This window comes from Canis aureus, chromosome 33, assembly GCF_053574225.1.
Source record: "Canis aureus isolate CA01 chromosome 33, VMU_Caureus_v.1.0, whole genome shotgun sequence".
Lineage (NCBI taxonomy): Eukaryota > Metazoa > Chordata > Mammalia > Carnivora > Canidae > Canis > Canis aureus.
In genome coordinates this window covers 12,440,293-12,458,888 of record NC_135643.1, presented here as the reverse complement: position 1 = coordinate 12,458,888, position 18,596 = coordinate 12,440,293, and the positions used below count along the sequence as shown (strand labels likewise).

At 35.4% G+C, this 18,596-nt stretch overlaps 1 protein-coding gene across 7 annotated transcripts in view; it reads left to right on the top strand.

Moving 5' to 3' along the window:
* The window catches only part of FAM13A (family with sequence similarity 13 member A), a 336,858-nt gene that overhangs the window by 153,651 nt on the left and 164,611 nt on the right, over positions 1–18,596 (top strand). For 6 of the 7 annotated variants that reach the window (XM_077882856.1, XM_077882852.1, XM_077882854.1 and 3 more), the window contains one exon: positions 9,618–9,704. The exons of the other annotated variant lie outside the window; for it this stretch is intronic. In XM_077882856.1, the coding sequence (XP_077738982.1) occupies positions 9,618–9,704 (87 nt within the window). The remainder of the gene's footprint in view (positions 1–9,617; positions 9,705–18,596) is intronic. 7 annotated transcript variants of the gene reach the window in all.

Here is an 18,596-nt window from a genome sequence, read left to right as displayed (position 1 = left end):
TTATACCTGTGAATACCAAATACTGTAGATGCAGTTTACAAAGTAAATGTATTAAGTTCAAAATCTATCCAGACTTTGACTACTTCCCACTTCCTCTAGTTTATTTCCCTGATCCAAGCCAGAGAATCAGATTTCTTCCCAAATTTATACATAGTAAAGGTCTAGAAAGTAGAAAGTGCTATTTTCTTATTCAATTTGTTCTGTTTATTTATGTAAAGGTAATACCCTTTTGCTTTTGAGTTTTAAGAAAACATCTTTTTATTTTTACAAATTAAGATTCATTTTGCAGATAGAGATAAATCACAGAGAAGAGTTTTATGGCATTGTAAACAGTGATCTGTAATCTGCCAGTCACATTAGTTGGATTCTAGTTATGTGCAAAGTAGCACTGTTCTGTATGCTCTTTCCAGTAGGAGGCCTCAGGCACAGGGTATTACCTCAACTTGTGATCATATTAACATTGCTGTCTAAACCTGTAATCATATCAGTATTGTTCTCTGTCATCTGCTCTCCTTGTCACTGAATCTAACCAGATCACTTGTTAGAGGTTGGACCCAAACACACCAAATGCAGCTTTCTGACAGCTACCTCCCTATCATAATAGCTTATTTTCAGCCTACCTTAACCCATCATTATATTATCAGGTAACATATTATTATCTGATCCCTAATACCATAGAAGTCCACCACATTTCTTTAATGGTTGGAAATTAATACTAATGGGATGGGAGATATAGGAGTCGACATTGTTACATTTATTCACTTGACAAGTACATATTAAATACTAACTAGATGTTGAGAATATATCGATCAAATCCTTGCCCTCATGAACCTCAAAGTCTACTGGGGGTGATAGACAAAAATAAATAAAATTGTTAATTACAAATTTGAGTAAGTATTGCAATTAGAAAGCAGGTTAATTAGAGAAGAGCATTGTAAGGGGTAGCCACTTAAGATAGAATTATTAAAGATCTCTCTGAGGAGGTGACAGAGGAGCCGAAGGATAAGAATGCAGCAACATGCTAAAAAAAAAAAAAAAAAATATATATATATATATATATATATATATATATATATATATATATATATATATATTTTAAATAGTGGAAAGGCATTCCAGAAAGAGAAAACATAAAGGGTGAATACTTGAAGGTAGGAAGGGACTTGGGAGTATTTGAAGAATAGAAAAGAAGGTTAATATGGCTGAGGCATAGTGAGGGAGAGGGCAAATAGTATGAGATGAGGTTGGAGACGTAGGAAGAGCTGGATCAGGGCTGTGCTTAGCAAAGAGTTTAGATTTTAGTCCAGGAACAATGATAAGACCTTGATAGAGGAGTGACATCATCCCATTTACATATACAAACTTGTAGAAGACATGATGATTGAAATAATTTAGGTGACCAATGATGGTTATGACGGGGTGGCTTTGTACATCCAATTGCTTAAATCCCGGTTTATTTTGGAGATAGCACTGACTGCACTTGATCATCAGTTTGATGTGGGAGAAATGGGAAAGGGATGAATTAAGGTAGATTAAGATGTTGGTTTGAGCAACTGGGTGCCATCTACTACTTAAGGGAACACTCAAGGGCTGACAGATGGTTTTTTGCTGATAAAGTCTAAGCTTAGGTTTGGACATACTAATTTAGAAGCTTATTAAACAGCCAAGTAGAGTTTTCAAGTAGGCAGTTAGATAAAAGTGATGCGAACTCAGGAGAAACATCAAAGACAAATGGAATTTGGGAGTCATTACTGTATTGTTTGATTTAAAAGCCATGAATGTGGTTGAGATCATTGTATCATTTGGGAAAGGAGGTCTAGTCTATATCAACTCCTGAGTTATTCCAACTTCATTCATTTATTCAACATGTATTTATTGAGCTCCAACTATACTAGGCACTTTTCGATGGCATTGTAATCACAGTAGTTAGTAAAGGAAACCAATTATTTGCTTTCATAGAACTTCTATATAGTTAATGATACAGAAAACAAACTGATAAGCAATAGATATGTAACTTTATTGTATAGAGAAGCAGCAATGAAGGAGACTACATAGAGTTGATCAGTGAGATAGGAATTTTTTTTTTCCCTACCAGTGATGTCCTGGCAGCTAATGGAAGGGAGCAGTTCAAGAATGTTACCTGGACCAGATGTTGCTAAGAACCTGAGTAAGATGGAAACTAAGCTGGGATTGTTTCCTTGCTTTCTGCAGAATAATGACAAGAAACAAAACAGAACAGATTTGAGGGCTTTGAAAATAAAGTAGAGATAGTGAATGATAACAGCTGTTTTGAAGGAAGTTGCTATAAAGGAAAGCCAAGAAATAGACCATAACTAGCAGAAGAAATGAGATTAAGGAAGTATTGTTTTAAAAACAAACCAAAAAGATACAATTCCAGACCATGCATGTGATTAATGGGTGCGATCCCATTAAGAGAGGGAATGAGAGGATAATTGAGGGAGTGAAATCCTTGAGAAAATAAGAGGAGATAAGATCCCTGGGGATGCATGGAGGGAATGGCTGATAGGATCAGCATCTTATCTTTCACTGTAACTGGAGGGAAGGCAGAAAGGATGGAATGTTTGCAGACAGGTTTATAAATTTGATGGTGGTGCAGTGTCATCTATTCCAGTGCTTCTGTTTTCTCAATGAGCTATGAAGTGAGAATGGAAGGAAAGGAATTTGAGAAAAGAGAAGACATGAAATGTCATGTTGGAGGTATAAAGTCAAGTTACTAAAGTATAGCAGAATTGCCGTGCTTTAGAGAGGACTCACTCAAGATTTATGGTGAAAAATTTAACATGAAACAGTCAACAGTTCAATACTTTTTGACAGTCAAAAAGTTCGATACTTTTTCCCCAATCACTTTCATTTGCTTAATTCCCAGCACAAAGAAGGCATATAGCTGGATTCGTCCAAGGTTGCACTTTTTTGAGATGAATACAATGATTAAAAACAGGATGAAGAAAATTAAGTGTATTAGCGAAGAAATGAAGAATCATGAAATGTAAGCTGATTAAGGAGAGAATTGAAGACAGGAAGAATGCCCGGGACATTGTGAAAGGTTAGGAAAGGGATATTACTCATTCATTTGGTTTACCCATTCACTTCAACAATTAAGCCCCTACTAGGTGCCAAACCTAGTTCTAGACCCTGTGGATCTATTCATGAGCAAGACTGACCCCATCCTCTCACAGAGTAGGGTGAGATGGACAAAGAATTAGACCAAGTATTTTCTTTTAACTTTTTTTCTAAATGGTTGATCCACAATGTTAGTTTCAAGCATACAACATAGTGATTCGACATGTTTATACACTATGCTGTGCTCACAAGTGTAGCTACTGTGTGTCCCCATATTACAGTATCATTGACTATATTCCTTATGATGGATGAGCCTTTTATTCCCATTTATTCCATAACTACAAGCCTGTTATCTCCCATGTCCCTTCCCCTACTTTGCCCAACCACACATCCTCTCCCCTCTGGCAACCATCAGTTTTAAAATCAGTAAGTATTAAAGTCAGATTTTGCTGATGGCTATGAAGAAATACAGAGTAGAGAGAAAGAGAGCATTAAGTAGAAGGAGAGAGCAGTGGCGATTTAGATAAGGTGTTCCAGGAAGGGAATCCTCTTTAGTGAAATTGAAGAAAGACCTAGATGAAACGAGCAAATAAACCTGTGAATAACTGTGGGAGTAGTGTGCTTTGCTGAAGAAATATTGAGTGCTTTACCGTTTTTTAATGTCATCAGTAATTGAATAGTAAGGCCAACAAAGCTGTGATAAAGTAGTTTTTCCATCCCTATTATATTTTTAAATGGTGTTTTCAGAATACCAAAGTGACACAGCTGGTTTAAGCAATTGGTTGTTGCACAAATGTCATTAAAGTGAGCAATCAATTCAGTTAAGTCTCATTTAAGCAGATGAAATGTTTAGATATAAATATACCCTGTAATCAGGTCTGCTGTGTTTATCATTACCTTCTCCAATGACTAGTGTTGGAATGTCACACATGATAGGGTTCAGTTAATATTTGTTGAGTGAACTTTTATGCCCACATACACTTTAATACTTAAAAACACAAATCATTCCCCCTTCAAACCTTTTCAAAGATGTTCTAAGGGAGAAGTTCAAACAAACCCACGGTCTCTTTCTTTGCTCTGGGAGTGTGAGGGTTTAAATGACTTTAAAAAAAAATAGATATTATTCACATCCCATAAGATAAACCTGTTTAAAATATACAATTTATTGGTTTTTAGAATGTTCACAAAGTTGTGCAACCATTACCTAACTCCAGAACATTTTTATCACCCTAAAAAGAAACCTGTCATAGACTGGACCCATTAGGAATCCCTCCCCTCCTTCTAGCCCCTAGCAACCACTAATCTACACTCTGTCCCTATTTGCCTTATTCCAGACATTTTATATGTGGAATCACACAATATATGTCTTCTTATGTTTGGCTTTTTTTACTTAGCTTTCAAGGCTTTCAGACTTTATCTATAGTATCCATACTTGAGTCTTCTATAGCTAAGTAATATTCCATTGTGTGGTTATACAATATTTTCTTTATCCATTCATCCTTTGATAGACATTTGGGTTGTTTCCATATTTGGCTATTATAAATAATGCTGCTATGAGTATTTATCTATAAGTTTTTGTGGACCTTTGTTTTTAATTCTCTTGGGTCTATACCTACCAGTGTAAATGGCTTTTTAAAGGCATTGCTGTAAACAAGTTTTATCTTAAAAATATTTCTCACTTATTTCCAGTTACTTATTTAAGCCTTTAACGGAACTTACTAATTTTTCTCCAGAAATCTGAGTTACATTAGCCCTACAGGAAATGTTCCCTGTATGGCTCTGGTGCCCCCGGGCTCACTGCCCACTGCATGAGTGGATGCCAGACTTCAGCAGCAGTCTTGTGGGGCATTGGGAATACAACTCTGAACAGGTGGTGGTTCACCTTTTTGTCAACCAATATTGCTTCTCCTTGAAAGAATCATAAAATCTTGAAATTTAAGACCTAGGAACGTTTCTTGGAGCTCATCTAATCCAGTGCCTTTGTTTTACAAATCTTAAAGCCAAGGGACATCCAAAAGGTTAAAATATTTACCTGAGTTCTTATAGCTGGTTGTGAGAGAACCAAGATGGGAAGTCAGATCTCTTGACTGCCACTTCAATGCTCCTGACTACTAAATTTTACTTTGTTGTCTGAATTGAAAGTCATAAAATGAAAAATAAACATAATTCATCTAAGTGGTATTTTCAAAGTATTTATTTATGAATTAATTAATGAGTGAGACACACCGAGGCAGAGGGAGAAGCAGGCTCCTTGCGTGGATCCTGTTGCAGAATTCGATCCCAGGACCCCAGGACCATGACCTGGGCCAAAGGTAGATGCTCAACCACTGAGCTACCCAGGTGTCCTTAAGTGGCATTTTCAAATCAAAGTTTACAGAAAATGTTTTGTAGGGAAAACTTAGCTATCAGCTTTGTACTTGTTAATTCACAGGGACAGGGTGGGGGAGATAAGAGTAATAAAGAAACACTCCTTTTAGCCTATGCTTAAGGAAGAAGGAATTGCAGGCATTTGTAAACACTCAGACAATCATAAACAAAGGTCAGTAATTCCTATTAGCTTTCCTTAAGAGTCAGCCTTTTTCTTCTCATCACATTCTACCTTTTACATACCAGTCGTTTCAAAAGGGGGTATAAAGATTAAACATAATTATATTATCCAAATGTAATCAAATTATGCAATAGATTATGCAGTTAATCACTTGGATCTCCTAAATGTCATGCTGGATATAGTTTATCCCTCTCACAGTGAGTCAGAAATGGGAATGGGTTCATTCACTATTTCCAGTAAGCAGCTTACCGCCAGCAGGTGTTGTGACTTGTGGGAAAGGGTAGGACTGGAATGCATGCTTATTTGGAGAGCTCAGAAATGTACCCTTGGGTCCTTGCATAGAGCTGTACGTGAGGCCACAGGCAGCTGAGAGTGTTGGCAGTACCACAGCTACCCCCAGCTTAGAGGAGGCTCTTGATCCCCTCTGAGTCTGGGAATATTGCTCCCTAGCACAAAGCTGGGAACAGGTGCCACATATAGCCCTATGGTCCAGGCACGGGTCTGAGCTCTGCCACTCTCTGTGTGATCTTGGGCACATCACCTCAGATGTCCTTGAGTGCCCCATCTGTAAAATTAGAAGGTGGCAGGGCAGACTAGCTGATTTTTAACTCTTTTGGCTTTAAAATGTTATGGTTCTACAACCTAGTGATTTAAGATGTCAAGTATATTGGATATTGGAGATATCATATAAAGGTGATAAGAGTTCATAAGGTAATACAGGGCCATCGTGGAATCCCATGTGACACTGGGCAAGTTACTTCTGTAAGATTTTGTTATCCGTAAAAGTAGAGTGATTATAATAGTACCTAACCCTAATGACAAAAATGGTATTAATGCAAAGACTTTAGCCCAGTGCCTCATAAATCCTAAGATTCAGTATTATTTAGTAGTAAGTAGTAGTAGTATTTTCTTTAGGGACATTTTTTCCTAATAATACTGTTCCTTCAGAAATAAGTACAATTTCAGTAAATTTTAGTAATACTGTGAAGTATTTGACTAAAATACTGTTTAAAACATTATAATTAATTAACCCTGAAGTAAACTGGGGGAAAAACTCATGATTTAGATAATGGAGTGGGCTTTTTCGCAACGGGTTTGCCGCCAGAACACAGGTGTCGTGAAAACCACCGCTAAACCTAAACCAAAATGGGAAAGGAGAAGACTCACATCAACATCGTCGTCATTGGACACGTAGATTCGGGCAAGTCTACCACTACTGGCCATCTGATCTACAAATGTGGTGGGATCGACAAAAGAACTATCGAAAAATTTGAGAAGGAGGCTGCTGAGATGGGAAAAGGCTCCTTCAAGTATGCCTGGGTCTTGGATAAACTGAAAGCTGAACGTGAACGTGGTATCACCATTGATATCTCCCTGTGGAAATTCGAGACCAGCAAGTATTACGTGACCATCATTGATGCCCCAGGACACAGAGACTTTATCAAAAACATGATTACAGGCACATCTCAGGCTGACTGTGCTGTCCTGATTGTTGCTGCTGGTGTTGGTGAATTTGAAGCAGGTATCTCCAAGAATGGGCAGACCCGTGAGCATGCCCTTCTGGCTTACACACTGGGTGTAAAACAACTAATTGTTGGTGTTAACAAAATGGATTCCACTGAACCACCCTACAGCCAGAAGAGATACGAGGAAATCGTTAAAGAAGTCAGCACCTACATTAAGAAAATTGGCTACAACCCCGACACAGTAGCATTTGTGCCAATTTCTGGTTGGAATGGTGACAACATGCTGGAGCCAAGTGCTAACATGCCTTGGTTCAAGGGATGGAAAGTCACCCGTAAAGATGGGAATGCCAGCGGAACCACACTGCTTGAAGCCCTGGATTGCATTCTGCCACCAACTCGTCCAACTGATAAGCCCTTGCGTCTGCCTCTCCAAGACGTCTACAAAATTGGTGGTATTGGTACTGTCCCAGTGGGTCGAGTGGAGACTGGTGTTCTTAAGCCTGGTATGGTGGTCACCTTTGCTCCAGTCAATGTTACAACTGAAGTAAAGTCTGTTGAAATGCACCATGAAGCTTTGAGTGAGGCTCTTCCTGGGGACAATGTGGGCTTCAATGTCAAGAACGTATCTGTCAAAGATGTTCGTCGTGGCAATGTGGCTGGTGACAGCAAAAATGACCCACCAATGGAAGCAGCTGGCTTCACAGCTCAGGTGATTATCCTGAACCATCCAGGCCAAATCAGTGCTGGATATGCACCTGTGCTGGATTGTCACACAGCTCACATTGCTTGCAAGTTTGCTGAGCTGAAGGAAAAGATAGATCGTCGTTCTGGAAAGAAGCTGGAAGATGGTCCCAAGTTCTTGAAATCTGGGGATGCTGCCATTGTTGATATGGTTCCTGGCAAACCTATGTGTGTTGAGAGCTTCTCTGACTATCCTCCTCTGGGCCGTTTTGCTGTTCGTGACATGAGACAGACGGTTGCTGTGGGTGTCATCAAAGCAGTGGACAAGAAGGCAGCTGGAGCTGGCAAAGTCACCAAGTCTGCCCAGAAAGCTCAGAAGGCTAAATGAATATTATCCCTAATACCTGCCACCCCAGTCTTAATCAGTGGTGGAAGAACGGTCTCAGAACTGTTTGTGTCAATTGGCCATTTAAGTTTAATAGTAAAAGACTGGTTAATGATAACAATGCATCGTAAAACCTTCAGAAGGAAAGGAGAATGTTTTGTGGACCATTTGTTTTTTTTTTTTTTTTTTTGTGCGTGTGTGGCAGTTTTAAGTTATTAGTTTTTAAAATCAGTACTTTTTAATGGAAACAACTTGACCAAAAATCTGTCACAGAATTTTGAGACCCATTAAAACAAAAGTTTAATGAGAAAAAAAAAAAAAAAAAAAAAAAAAAAAAAAAAAAAAAAAAATAGATAATGGAGTGGTGGATGGTAGGCATGATGAGGGAAGAAATGTGATACAGAGGTCAAGGTTATAGAGCAAGTGAAAGAAATTGAATTTATTTTCTCCTTAGTTTTATTGTTGTCTGTAATCTTCCTTCTATATATTTATCTCTCTTAATTTGGAGATGAGATCATTTGTGGAGAATTTATCCAAATTAGTGGCTGTTGAGAAGTGAGTCCTACAGTATTTTTTGTTTAAACGAGATTATTGTTGTTTTTATTTATAGAGAAATAAATAGTAAATAGTAATAGTAAATAGTAAATAGAAATAAATAGTAAATCCAATTCCATGTGAGCTGCCTTCTTGTAACTTCTGCTAGTTTTGCAAATACTATTTTGGTGTGAATCAAGGGCTTAGAAGCTTAGTAATTTTGGAAACAAATACTCAGATATTTTTCCTCAGGATGTTGGTACGAAACTATCACTATTGAATAGTAGTTTGCTAAACTATTTGAAGGAATTCATTTAAGAAAAAGTATTTACAAAATCAGAACCTGTTTGTAAAATATGGTAGGGAAAGGAAACTCCAAGTTTGGTGGTTGATATCTTAGAGAATTAACTACCTAATTTTCCAAAGAAGAGGAGAGCTGTCTGTGAATGTATAAGTGACATGATAGAGTAGATGAGATTCTTTTTTTTTTTTTTTAAAGATTTTATTTATTTATTCATGAGAGAGGCAGAGACATAGGCAGAGGGAGAAGCAGGCTCCCTGCAGGGAGCCCAATGTGGGACTCGATCCCAGGACCCTGGAATCATGACCTAAGCCGAAGGCAGAGGCTTAACCGCTGAGCCACCCAGGTGCTCCTATAGATGAGATTCTTAATGTTCATCTCTGAATATATATGTTCTGTGTGTCCCACACCTACTCCATCACCATCTTATTTCACTATTGTAGGTAAACAACAGGAAAGGAAACATTTTGATTCCTCGTGACAATGTCAGTGGCTTCAGATATAAACAGTTCAATCCAGAAATGCCTAGTCTCTCATAAAAATTGCTTTTCGCTACATTGTAATTTCCAGTCAGGGTAATGTTTTTTGGTTTCTAATGTATCTTTTATACTTCTTTTATAGGAGGCCAGTTGTAAGAACCCCTTACCTAATATCCTTCTAACAAAAGACTTAGAAAGAGACATGCAAAAACCATCTCTAAAAACCAGGGTAAGTTATGTCTGCTCCTTTGGGTTACCATAAGAAACATTTAGCAGAGCTTTTGATGTTCTTATGTTTCCATGCTCTGTTTCTTGCATTTCTCTCAGACTTTTTCTTTGGTTTTATTTTTGGACCTGATTGCATAAAAAGCATTTTTTATTTAATATATTGAATCCAAGGTGATATTCATCCCCAGATTTTCAAGACACTCCTATAGTTTGACCGTGATATTTTTTAGTACATGCTTTGCTTCTATTAAATCAGAATTATTTGCAGTCTACTTCATTAGGAAGTAGTTGAATGTAGCAGATCTTTGTTTTGAGGGATAAAATACAATGTCCAACTGTAATTTCTGTTTTTTAAAACTAGAAATCACTATTGACTTTTCATAAGTCATATGTAAAAATAACATATGATCAGTTAAGTAAATTTTAACTAGGATGAAATAAGATCATACATATGACAGAATAAAGAGTCTAATGTGTAAAATTTTATTTTCCATATTAGGAAAAATCCAAATACAAGTAATTGTTTTGCCAATGAAAAGAAAAACCCCTTTAACCCAAAATATGTTATGGAAATTTCTTTGATCATTTATTTGTCCAACCAGAAAAATGATTGCATTAATTTTAGAGTTCCTTTCCTAATCTTTAATCTTTTAAGTAGAACTTCTCCTATTTACTTGGTTACATAAAATATTCCTAAGTGGCCACCAGGACATTTATAGAGCTATTGTGTTTCCCCATTCTGAGAAAAAAAAATGTTCAAGTTTTCTTGAGTTCATTTTAAGCAAAATGTAAAAGATCTAATCTCTAATTTTAATCACAAGTTACTGTAAAAATAATTGTGTAAAGGCAAATTAAGTGAAGCATTGAGTCATTACTTAGTGTCTTGATTATAGTAACTACCTTTATGTGAAGAGACCCTAGATGATGCACTTCTTAAATAAAGATAATCTCAAAACCTGTCATAAAAGTTGTTTGAAGGGATTGTATTACTCTTAGGAAATTAATCCCTTTTGGAATTTTTCAGATATATACAGAATCAATAATGTGCATTTATTGTTCCTTAACCAGTCTCACTGTATGCTTCACAAACAGACTAATCCAATAGAGAAATTACTTCACTAGTTAAGCTTTGGTTTTGAATTTAAGCTTCTCTGTGGCCTGACATGAGCAAGTTTACATTTATATGAGCACAGTAAGCCCTGCTTAGTTTATAGGTGATTAAAATCCTTGTAATTTGAAATCCCAGATATGAAACAGAGCATGTGAGCTATAAGAGATTATGAGGCACTAACTTTTCACTAGGATTTTATCTTATTTGTTGCTCCAGTTGATCTTTGAAAGCTAAAGCTGAGAACACCTTCAAACTATGGTTGGTGTGTCCTTTCTAGAGTGACTTGGTGAGCTATGAGAATAAGGTGCATCCATTTGGCTTCCTTAGCTATCTTTTTCAGATATCTCTGGTTACAGCTGTATTTGCCTTGGACAGCTAAGTATTTTTGATCCCTATGTGGCCAGAGATATAAAATGGTAATCCAGAAATGGCATATATCCATTGACTCTAGAGATGTCTCTCTAGCCTAAACCATCTGTCCTGACTTGTGTTCCCCCTGCCAGTTGTTGTCACTGTGCTTAGGCAATAGGAAGGATTATATTTCTCTTCCTTAGGTAGGAAAGCCACTTCTTGATTTGAGTCCAAGTTGAAAAAAAAAGGGATACCTCTATTTCACAGTGCCATGACACTTCCTGGATGAGCAAGGATCACCAGCCCTGGTAGCTTAAGGACACACTCATATAACCATTTCGTACCACATACCAATACCATGTAGAGTACATATGCAAACAAATCATTGGAAGAGATTATAAAGAAAAGAATATCAAAAAGAGGTATAGAACATAGAAAGGCACAGCTCCTTGTAACCTAATATACTTCAGACTACAGCAGTCTTTTTTCTACAGTACACAGGTGATATGGCTCTAAATAAGCCTCACAACCCATATTCATTGGTCATACTATAAACCCTGAATAGGATCTAGTAAACTGAAGGTAGAAAATTATTTTCCTTCTCTCTTCCCTTGGAGTACACTCTGGACTTCCCAGTATAGTTGCTGTGTTTTTGACCTCAGCAAAAAATTCAAGGTCAGGTCACTGTATGAGAATTAATATCCGATTCATCCAGCACTAGGATGAAAGTATAAAAGAAAAGATTATATGTTTCCTTCCTGACTTTTATCAGTGGATAAAACTGTATTGATAAAAATTTAAATTACAAGCGCATAATAGTTTTAGTCATTGGATTCTCTTACTACTTTTATAGAGATTTCCTTTAGTATACAAAGTCATATTAACTATAAAATGTGTGATAAGGATAATACAGTTATCAAAAATACTATTACAAATAATATATATCAAATATATTATTACAAAATAGAGGCAACCATTAAATTATTTTTCTTTCAAAGGCTAATGGTTTCATGGATCATGAATTATTTATGGAGATTTTCCTCAATAATGAGAATAGTCATCCCTGTTCTATTTTCTTAAATGTTTGTTAAAATGCCTATGCTTATTAGCAAAATAAACTAGAAATTTTAAATAATTAGGGTTTTGAGAAATTTAGTGGCAGTATTATTTCCAATAAGCAAATTAATAGAGTAACCTAATAAGCATTAAATTTTACCAAGCTTTTAGGTTATTTTTAGGTTATTTTAAAAATATTGTTAGTGGGAGCAGCCCAGGTGGCTCAGCAGTTTAGCACCGCCTTCAGCCCAGGGCGTGATCCCGGAGACCCAAGATCGAGTCCCACATCGAGTCCCACATCGGACTCCCTGCATGGAGCCTGCTTCTCCAGGGCTCCATGTGTCTTTGCCCCTCTCTCTCTCTCTGTGTGTCTCTCATGAATAAATAAATAAAATCTTAAAAAAATATATTGTTAGTGGACATGCATATATTTTACATTGCTTTAATTAATGTGTACATTCTAATTAGTGTTCTCTTTTTTCCAGTTAACATTATTTCTGCTATACATTTCCATGTATCAAGCTAGTTTGCCTCTTTAATTTTTTAATAAAAGTAATAGTAGTAGAAGTAATAGTGATGATGCTTATGGCTACCATTGATCAAGTGCCAGACACTATATTACTTAATGTAGATCTTTTTTTTCTGTTCAATATACTCTATCAATATTCACTTTCAGTAAGAATCTATGACAGTTTTTTTAGGTATCATTCCAGGTGTTTCTATTGTTTTAGGCTATCTTCAATATTTAGATCATTTCCAATATTTTGCCATTACAAACATTTTTAAGTGAATAATTTTCACATGATGCCTTTTAGACATACGTGGGAAGTAGGGTCATAAAAATGTACATCTTTAACTTGTCCTGGCATTGCACATACTTTAAGATGTACCAATTTACATGTTCAACAGCTGCAGAAGATTGTTTCCATTTTTCAGTGTCACCAACCTTTTGTAATATCAGTATTGTTGTTTCCCCAATCTAATGAGTATGAGATGCATCTTGTTATTTCCTTACTTTGGATTTCTCTAAATTCCAGTTGTGGCAGGGACATTTATTATTCACTGAATACTCAGGTGTTTCTCCAATGTTTCCCAGCCCCATTGCAGTTAGCTGGGGCCAGCCAACTGCTTCTGGCCAAGAGACTGTGAGCAGAAGTGCTAAGTGTGTCTTTAAGGGCAGAGAATGCAAAAGTTGTGCATAATTCTCAAGTGCTTTTTTACAGTACAGCAATTAGACAATGGAGCATGGGTCCTTTAGTGGCATTGGTGGAACAGAGCCCCCTGTCAAATTGCACTGGATTTGTGTAATGACTGAAAAATAAACCTGTTTTATTAAGCTTCTGAGATTTCTGGGCTAATTTGTACCTTCATTATAATGTAGTCTATCCTGATTCATTTACGGGGGCAGCTTGTCATGTGTTCATTAAGCTTTGGTAATATCTGTGATCATTAATCTATGTAATACTTTCTCCTGTTGTTGCTGGTTTTATTATTAGGTCATTTATTTTTTCTGAGTAATTTGTATGAGTTTGTTAGCTGTTGTCAATTATATGTGTCTTAAATACTTTCTCCCAATTTTTTAGTTTTCTATTTATATTGAATATAGTGCCTTTTAATATATGAGTTTTTTATTCTAATATAACCAAATCCATTAGTCTTTAGTTCTTGTGTTTTTTATATCTTGTCTGAGAAATCCTCACAAACCTTGAAGTCATTAAGAAAGTCTTTTTTTATTGTTTTCCAAAGGTTTTAAATTTTGCTTTGCATATATGTCTTAATCCATCTGAAGTTGAATTCTGTGGAAAGCATGAAGTAGGAATCTAATTTTACATATAAAACTCAACCAACTTAGTATATTTATTCAATAGTTCATCTTTTCCCCACTTTCTGAAATGTCCTTTCTATTATATGTCAAATGTTTTATATATGTTATTGGTTGCTCTATTTGTTTATCTCATGTCATTACTGCAATGTTCTAATTAGTGATATCTAGTAGAACAACTTTCTTCAATTTTGTTTCCCTTCTTGAAAGTTATTTTTGATTCATTGCTTTTGCAGTTGAATATTGTCAAGTTTCATGAGAAATTTTAGTTAGAATTTAAACTGCAAACTGATCCATTACATGAGAATTGGTATTCCATTCATGGCCATCATAGAACTCTCCACTTGTTCACAACCTCTTTAAGACTGTCTTTTGATTTTTTTAAAAAATGTAATTTTCTTCTTCAATATTCTAGGTGCCCACATTTTGTAGGTATGTAAGTGAAATGCTTATGATATATCTTCAAGCTTTGTTGTTGATATTTAATGTTATAACTAATTTTTATTGTTGACTTTTATATCTACAAGCCTTGCCAAATTCTCTTTAGTTCCTTTGTAGACAGTCATATCATCTGGAAATAATAAGCCTGTTTACTTTTTTTCATTCCTTTAATCATTTAATTTCTTTTTTTCTTGTACTGTGTTCAAAGGTTAAATAGAAATGATAATAGCATGTCTTCTTGAGTTCCTTCCTGATCTTAAGGGAAAGTTTCTATATTTGACGTTGAAGTATCATCATGGCATATTTCTTTTTGTTGCTATTTTTGAAATTTTTTCACAATGCCAGGCACATAACAGACCTTTAATAAAGACTTGAAAATGAACAAATTATTTCATTGCTTTTGTTTCATTTGAGAGTAGTTAGTGTCAGCATGTTTTCATTATATGTTTTTCTTTACATATACACTTATTAGGTTTATGATATTTACTGTAAGTGTTAAATATGCTCTATAAGTTTAAGGAGGCTGCCTTCTATTTATAGTTTAGAATTTTTATCTTGTGTGGAAGTTAAATTTTAGCAAATGTTTTCTTTTGCATCTATGAAGATAATTACATGTTCTTTTTCATGTATTCTTTCCTTGTGGGAGGAGATATGCTGAATTTTTTTCTAAACTTTAAGGTAAACTAATGCATCACTGGAATAAATTGGTTCTGAAGCTGATCTTGGTACATATTTTTAAGTACCTTGCAAGCTTTGGATAGCTGCTGTTTTGTTTAGTATTCTTGCATCTCCATTTATAAATGTTTTTATCTGCTTTTGGTGTAAAGGTTATGCTGTCCTAACAAAATGAGGAGGAGAATCTTTCCTAATCTCCAAAATAGATTGAGATCAGGATTATCAGTTCCTTCAATATTTGGCAGAATATATCTATAAAACTGTCTGGGCCTGGTGAGGTTTATTGGCCTATTTGTCATTGCTTTTATTTGTTTTTAAAATTTGTTTTGAGAAGTTGATTTTTAACTACAGATTTAGTATCTTTATTGCTTGTAGTCCTATTCGTGCATTCTTTTTTTTTCTGAATTAGTTTTGATGTTATATTTTTTTAGAATATTACCTATGTTACCTAAGTTTACCAGCATAAAGTACTTCAGTGTTTCTTCTTACTTTTAAAATATTTATCTGTAGTTATAAACTTTTTTTCATTTCTAGTGTTATCTCTTGGGACATTTTTCTTGTTTGCTTTTGATTAGGCCTGCCAGAGACTTTATTTTATTGGTCTTTGCAAGAATCATATTTTAGTTTTGTTGAGTCTCTGTTGTATCATCATTTTCCATTTCATAGATCTCTTACTAATATTTCCTTTCTTCTTTGTACATATTATTTGTAAGGTAGACCTTTTTTTCTAATGTCTGTCAACTTTTCCTCCATGGCCATATATTGTAAATATGTTTTTTGTGTGGTTTGATGTGGAAGCTTAATGATCAATCCTTTGAAAGTATTTGCTATGTTTACTAAAAGCTTTTTTTGATTTGTTGAGTGTCTTATATTAGAGAACTCTCTTCTAGAATCATCTCATTTCCTTCCTGCCTGCCTTTCTTTTTTGTGTATTTTGTTTTGTTTTATTTTGTTTTTTGATAATACTTTCCCAGTGCCAGACACGTAGTAAACCATTAATAAATACTTGAGAATGAACAAATGAATAAATTTTTTCACTTACTCTATATGAAAGCAACAAGTGTCTATGTATGTGTGGTTTTGGGAAATTTGCTTTTTTAAGAATCTAGTCAAATTTAGCACATTTTTTCATTTGGAAGGGGTTCAATAACCAATAAACATAATTATATCTGGAATTTAAGACTTCAGGTTTTTAATATATCTTTTCCTGATTTAATCTCTCTTGAACATTTCTTAAAATAATTTTCCATCTGTTTTTTCTGACCCCATATGTTTGTATATATGAATATATGTTATTTTACTAGAAAGAAAATGCTTTGTATCTTGTCATCTCCCTAATAGGTGCTGGATGATAACATTCTCTGTTTATTTTTTGCCTCTTCCGTTATCGGATGAAATCACTTTCAAAACTATCTCTTCAGTGTTTAGTAGCATTTGACTTAAAAAAATAAGTAATTTTGTTTATCATTAGTTATATCTATGATTAAATCTTTTATTTATTGTAAGCATATTCCTTATTTGATTTCCTAAGTCATCACTGAACTATTTCAAGAATTCTTAGAATCTCTATAGAATTAATGACAAATTCTTGGTGGAGATGATATTCGTCTTCTAAACTCAGGAAAAAAAAAAAGAATTAATGACAGATTCAATTATTTGGACAGTATTTTTTTGTGTGTTTGTGGTACTTTATTTTTTTGGTACTTTATTTTATACACACACTATCAAGTAAAAATATAATACAGAATTAAATACTTTTTTTAAATAATCAAATATGATGTATGTGAGTGTACCTAACCTTTTCTCTCAATCTAGTAATTTGGCTCATTTAACTCCTGTCTGTTTTCCAGATCCTATAAGCAACTGTAACTGTGCCAAATGATAGGGATACAAATTTGGAAAGCCATTGTCTCCTACCTCAAGGAACTAGGTTGGTTGGAGACTAGACGTGTATACAAAACATCACATGTGCTAGACTGATTTTTCTGATCTCAGGTCAGCATTTGGGTTCACCATCCTGTTTTGCAAACAATCAAGTTTTAGCTTGATTTCTTTGATTTTTTCATTCACTGACCCTTAAGATTTCACTGGCCTTTTTGTCCAATTTTCCCTGGTTTGCCTTATTCTACAATTATGACCAAAGTCTAATCAAAGTTATTAATGCTGACTGCTCTAACTAAAACCCCTATAACCACTGGATTTGTTTTAAAAAGATTATTTCCTACTCCAATCATTGTGTAATGGAGGTAGGGAGGAATTTGTAAGCTGCAAACCTCGTAGCAGTGAATCAGATCACAGGCTGCTCCCATCCTTCAACTACATCATCTAAAAAGTGTTTGGGCAGTGAACAAAGAAAAGAAGGAAGCATGTGCAAAGTTCACAGGCACTTAACCGCCTCAGCACTTAAGGAACAGCACCTGTCCCTTCCACTCACATTTCAGAACTCTGTCACATCCAGGGAATCTAGAAAATGTGATCTTCCAATGTGCCTAGGAAGAGGAAAGTGAAATAAGCATTGGAGAATACATCACATTATTGTTGTTCAGCCTGCCTTTGTTTGCCAAATATATTTTTTCCAGTTCTCTTACTGTGCAGAAAATCACAGTCAATCCTTCTGCAAAGATGAAAATCCAAAGAACCAACCAGTCATTATTTACCAGCTTGAGCTCTAAAATTTCTGGGTGATGTATCAGTACTCTGTCAGGACTAGACATGGTTCCTCTTGATCTGAGAATCTACGATGTAAAAAGACTGATTTACTTCTCCCCACACACATCCCTATACAAATGGGATGCGAAACAGTCGCATTCACATACCAGTATACATACGTACCCATGCATAGGAAACAGTGGAGGTTCTTTGATTAGACCTAGATTCTGCTTTCTGCAAGGAACTCCATCATCTGTTTTCTCCCTGGATACTTACTGCCTTATCTTTTTAGAATCCTCTCCTTTTCATTATTGCCCTTGAAGGTGTGTATAGGGAGTGTGTCTTTCTTAAACTAAAGCTTGCTGCCTCTTTGAGGAAGTTTGGTGGCTTGAGGACTGTTTTAACTCTTGAACAGCAGAGACTTTTTATAAGTCTGAGCTGATGTTTTTTCATGGTAGTGGTGATGGTTTGTTGGCTTGTTAGATGTGGTCTGAAGGGGCTGACAGTAAATTCCTTCAAAAAAATGTGACAATGTAATTGATTCTGATCTAATTGCTTTCGGGCCATTCTGTGAGCTAGTTATTATACCCAAAGTAGGTCATCCTTTCCTCTGCCTTCCAGATCTCAGGAGAATTTCTCATTGAAGAAATTAACCAGAACCCTAGTGGCAAAGGATGCCGGGAATACAGTTTCCAGGATTTATGCCCCCACAGTACACAGTTATCTTATACAATCTTATGAAATTTTGTTTCAAATAAGCAAAACAGACCATATGTGCTATGAAATTG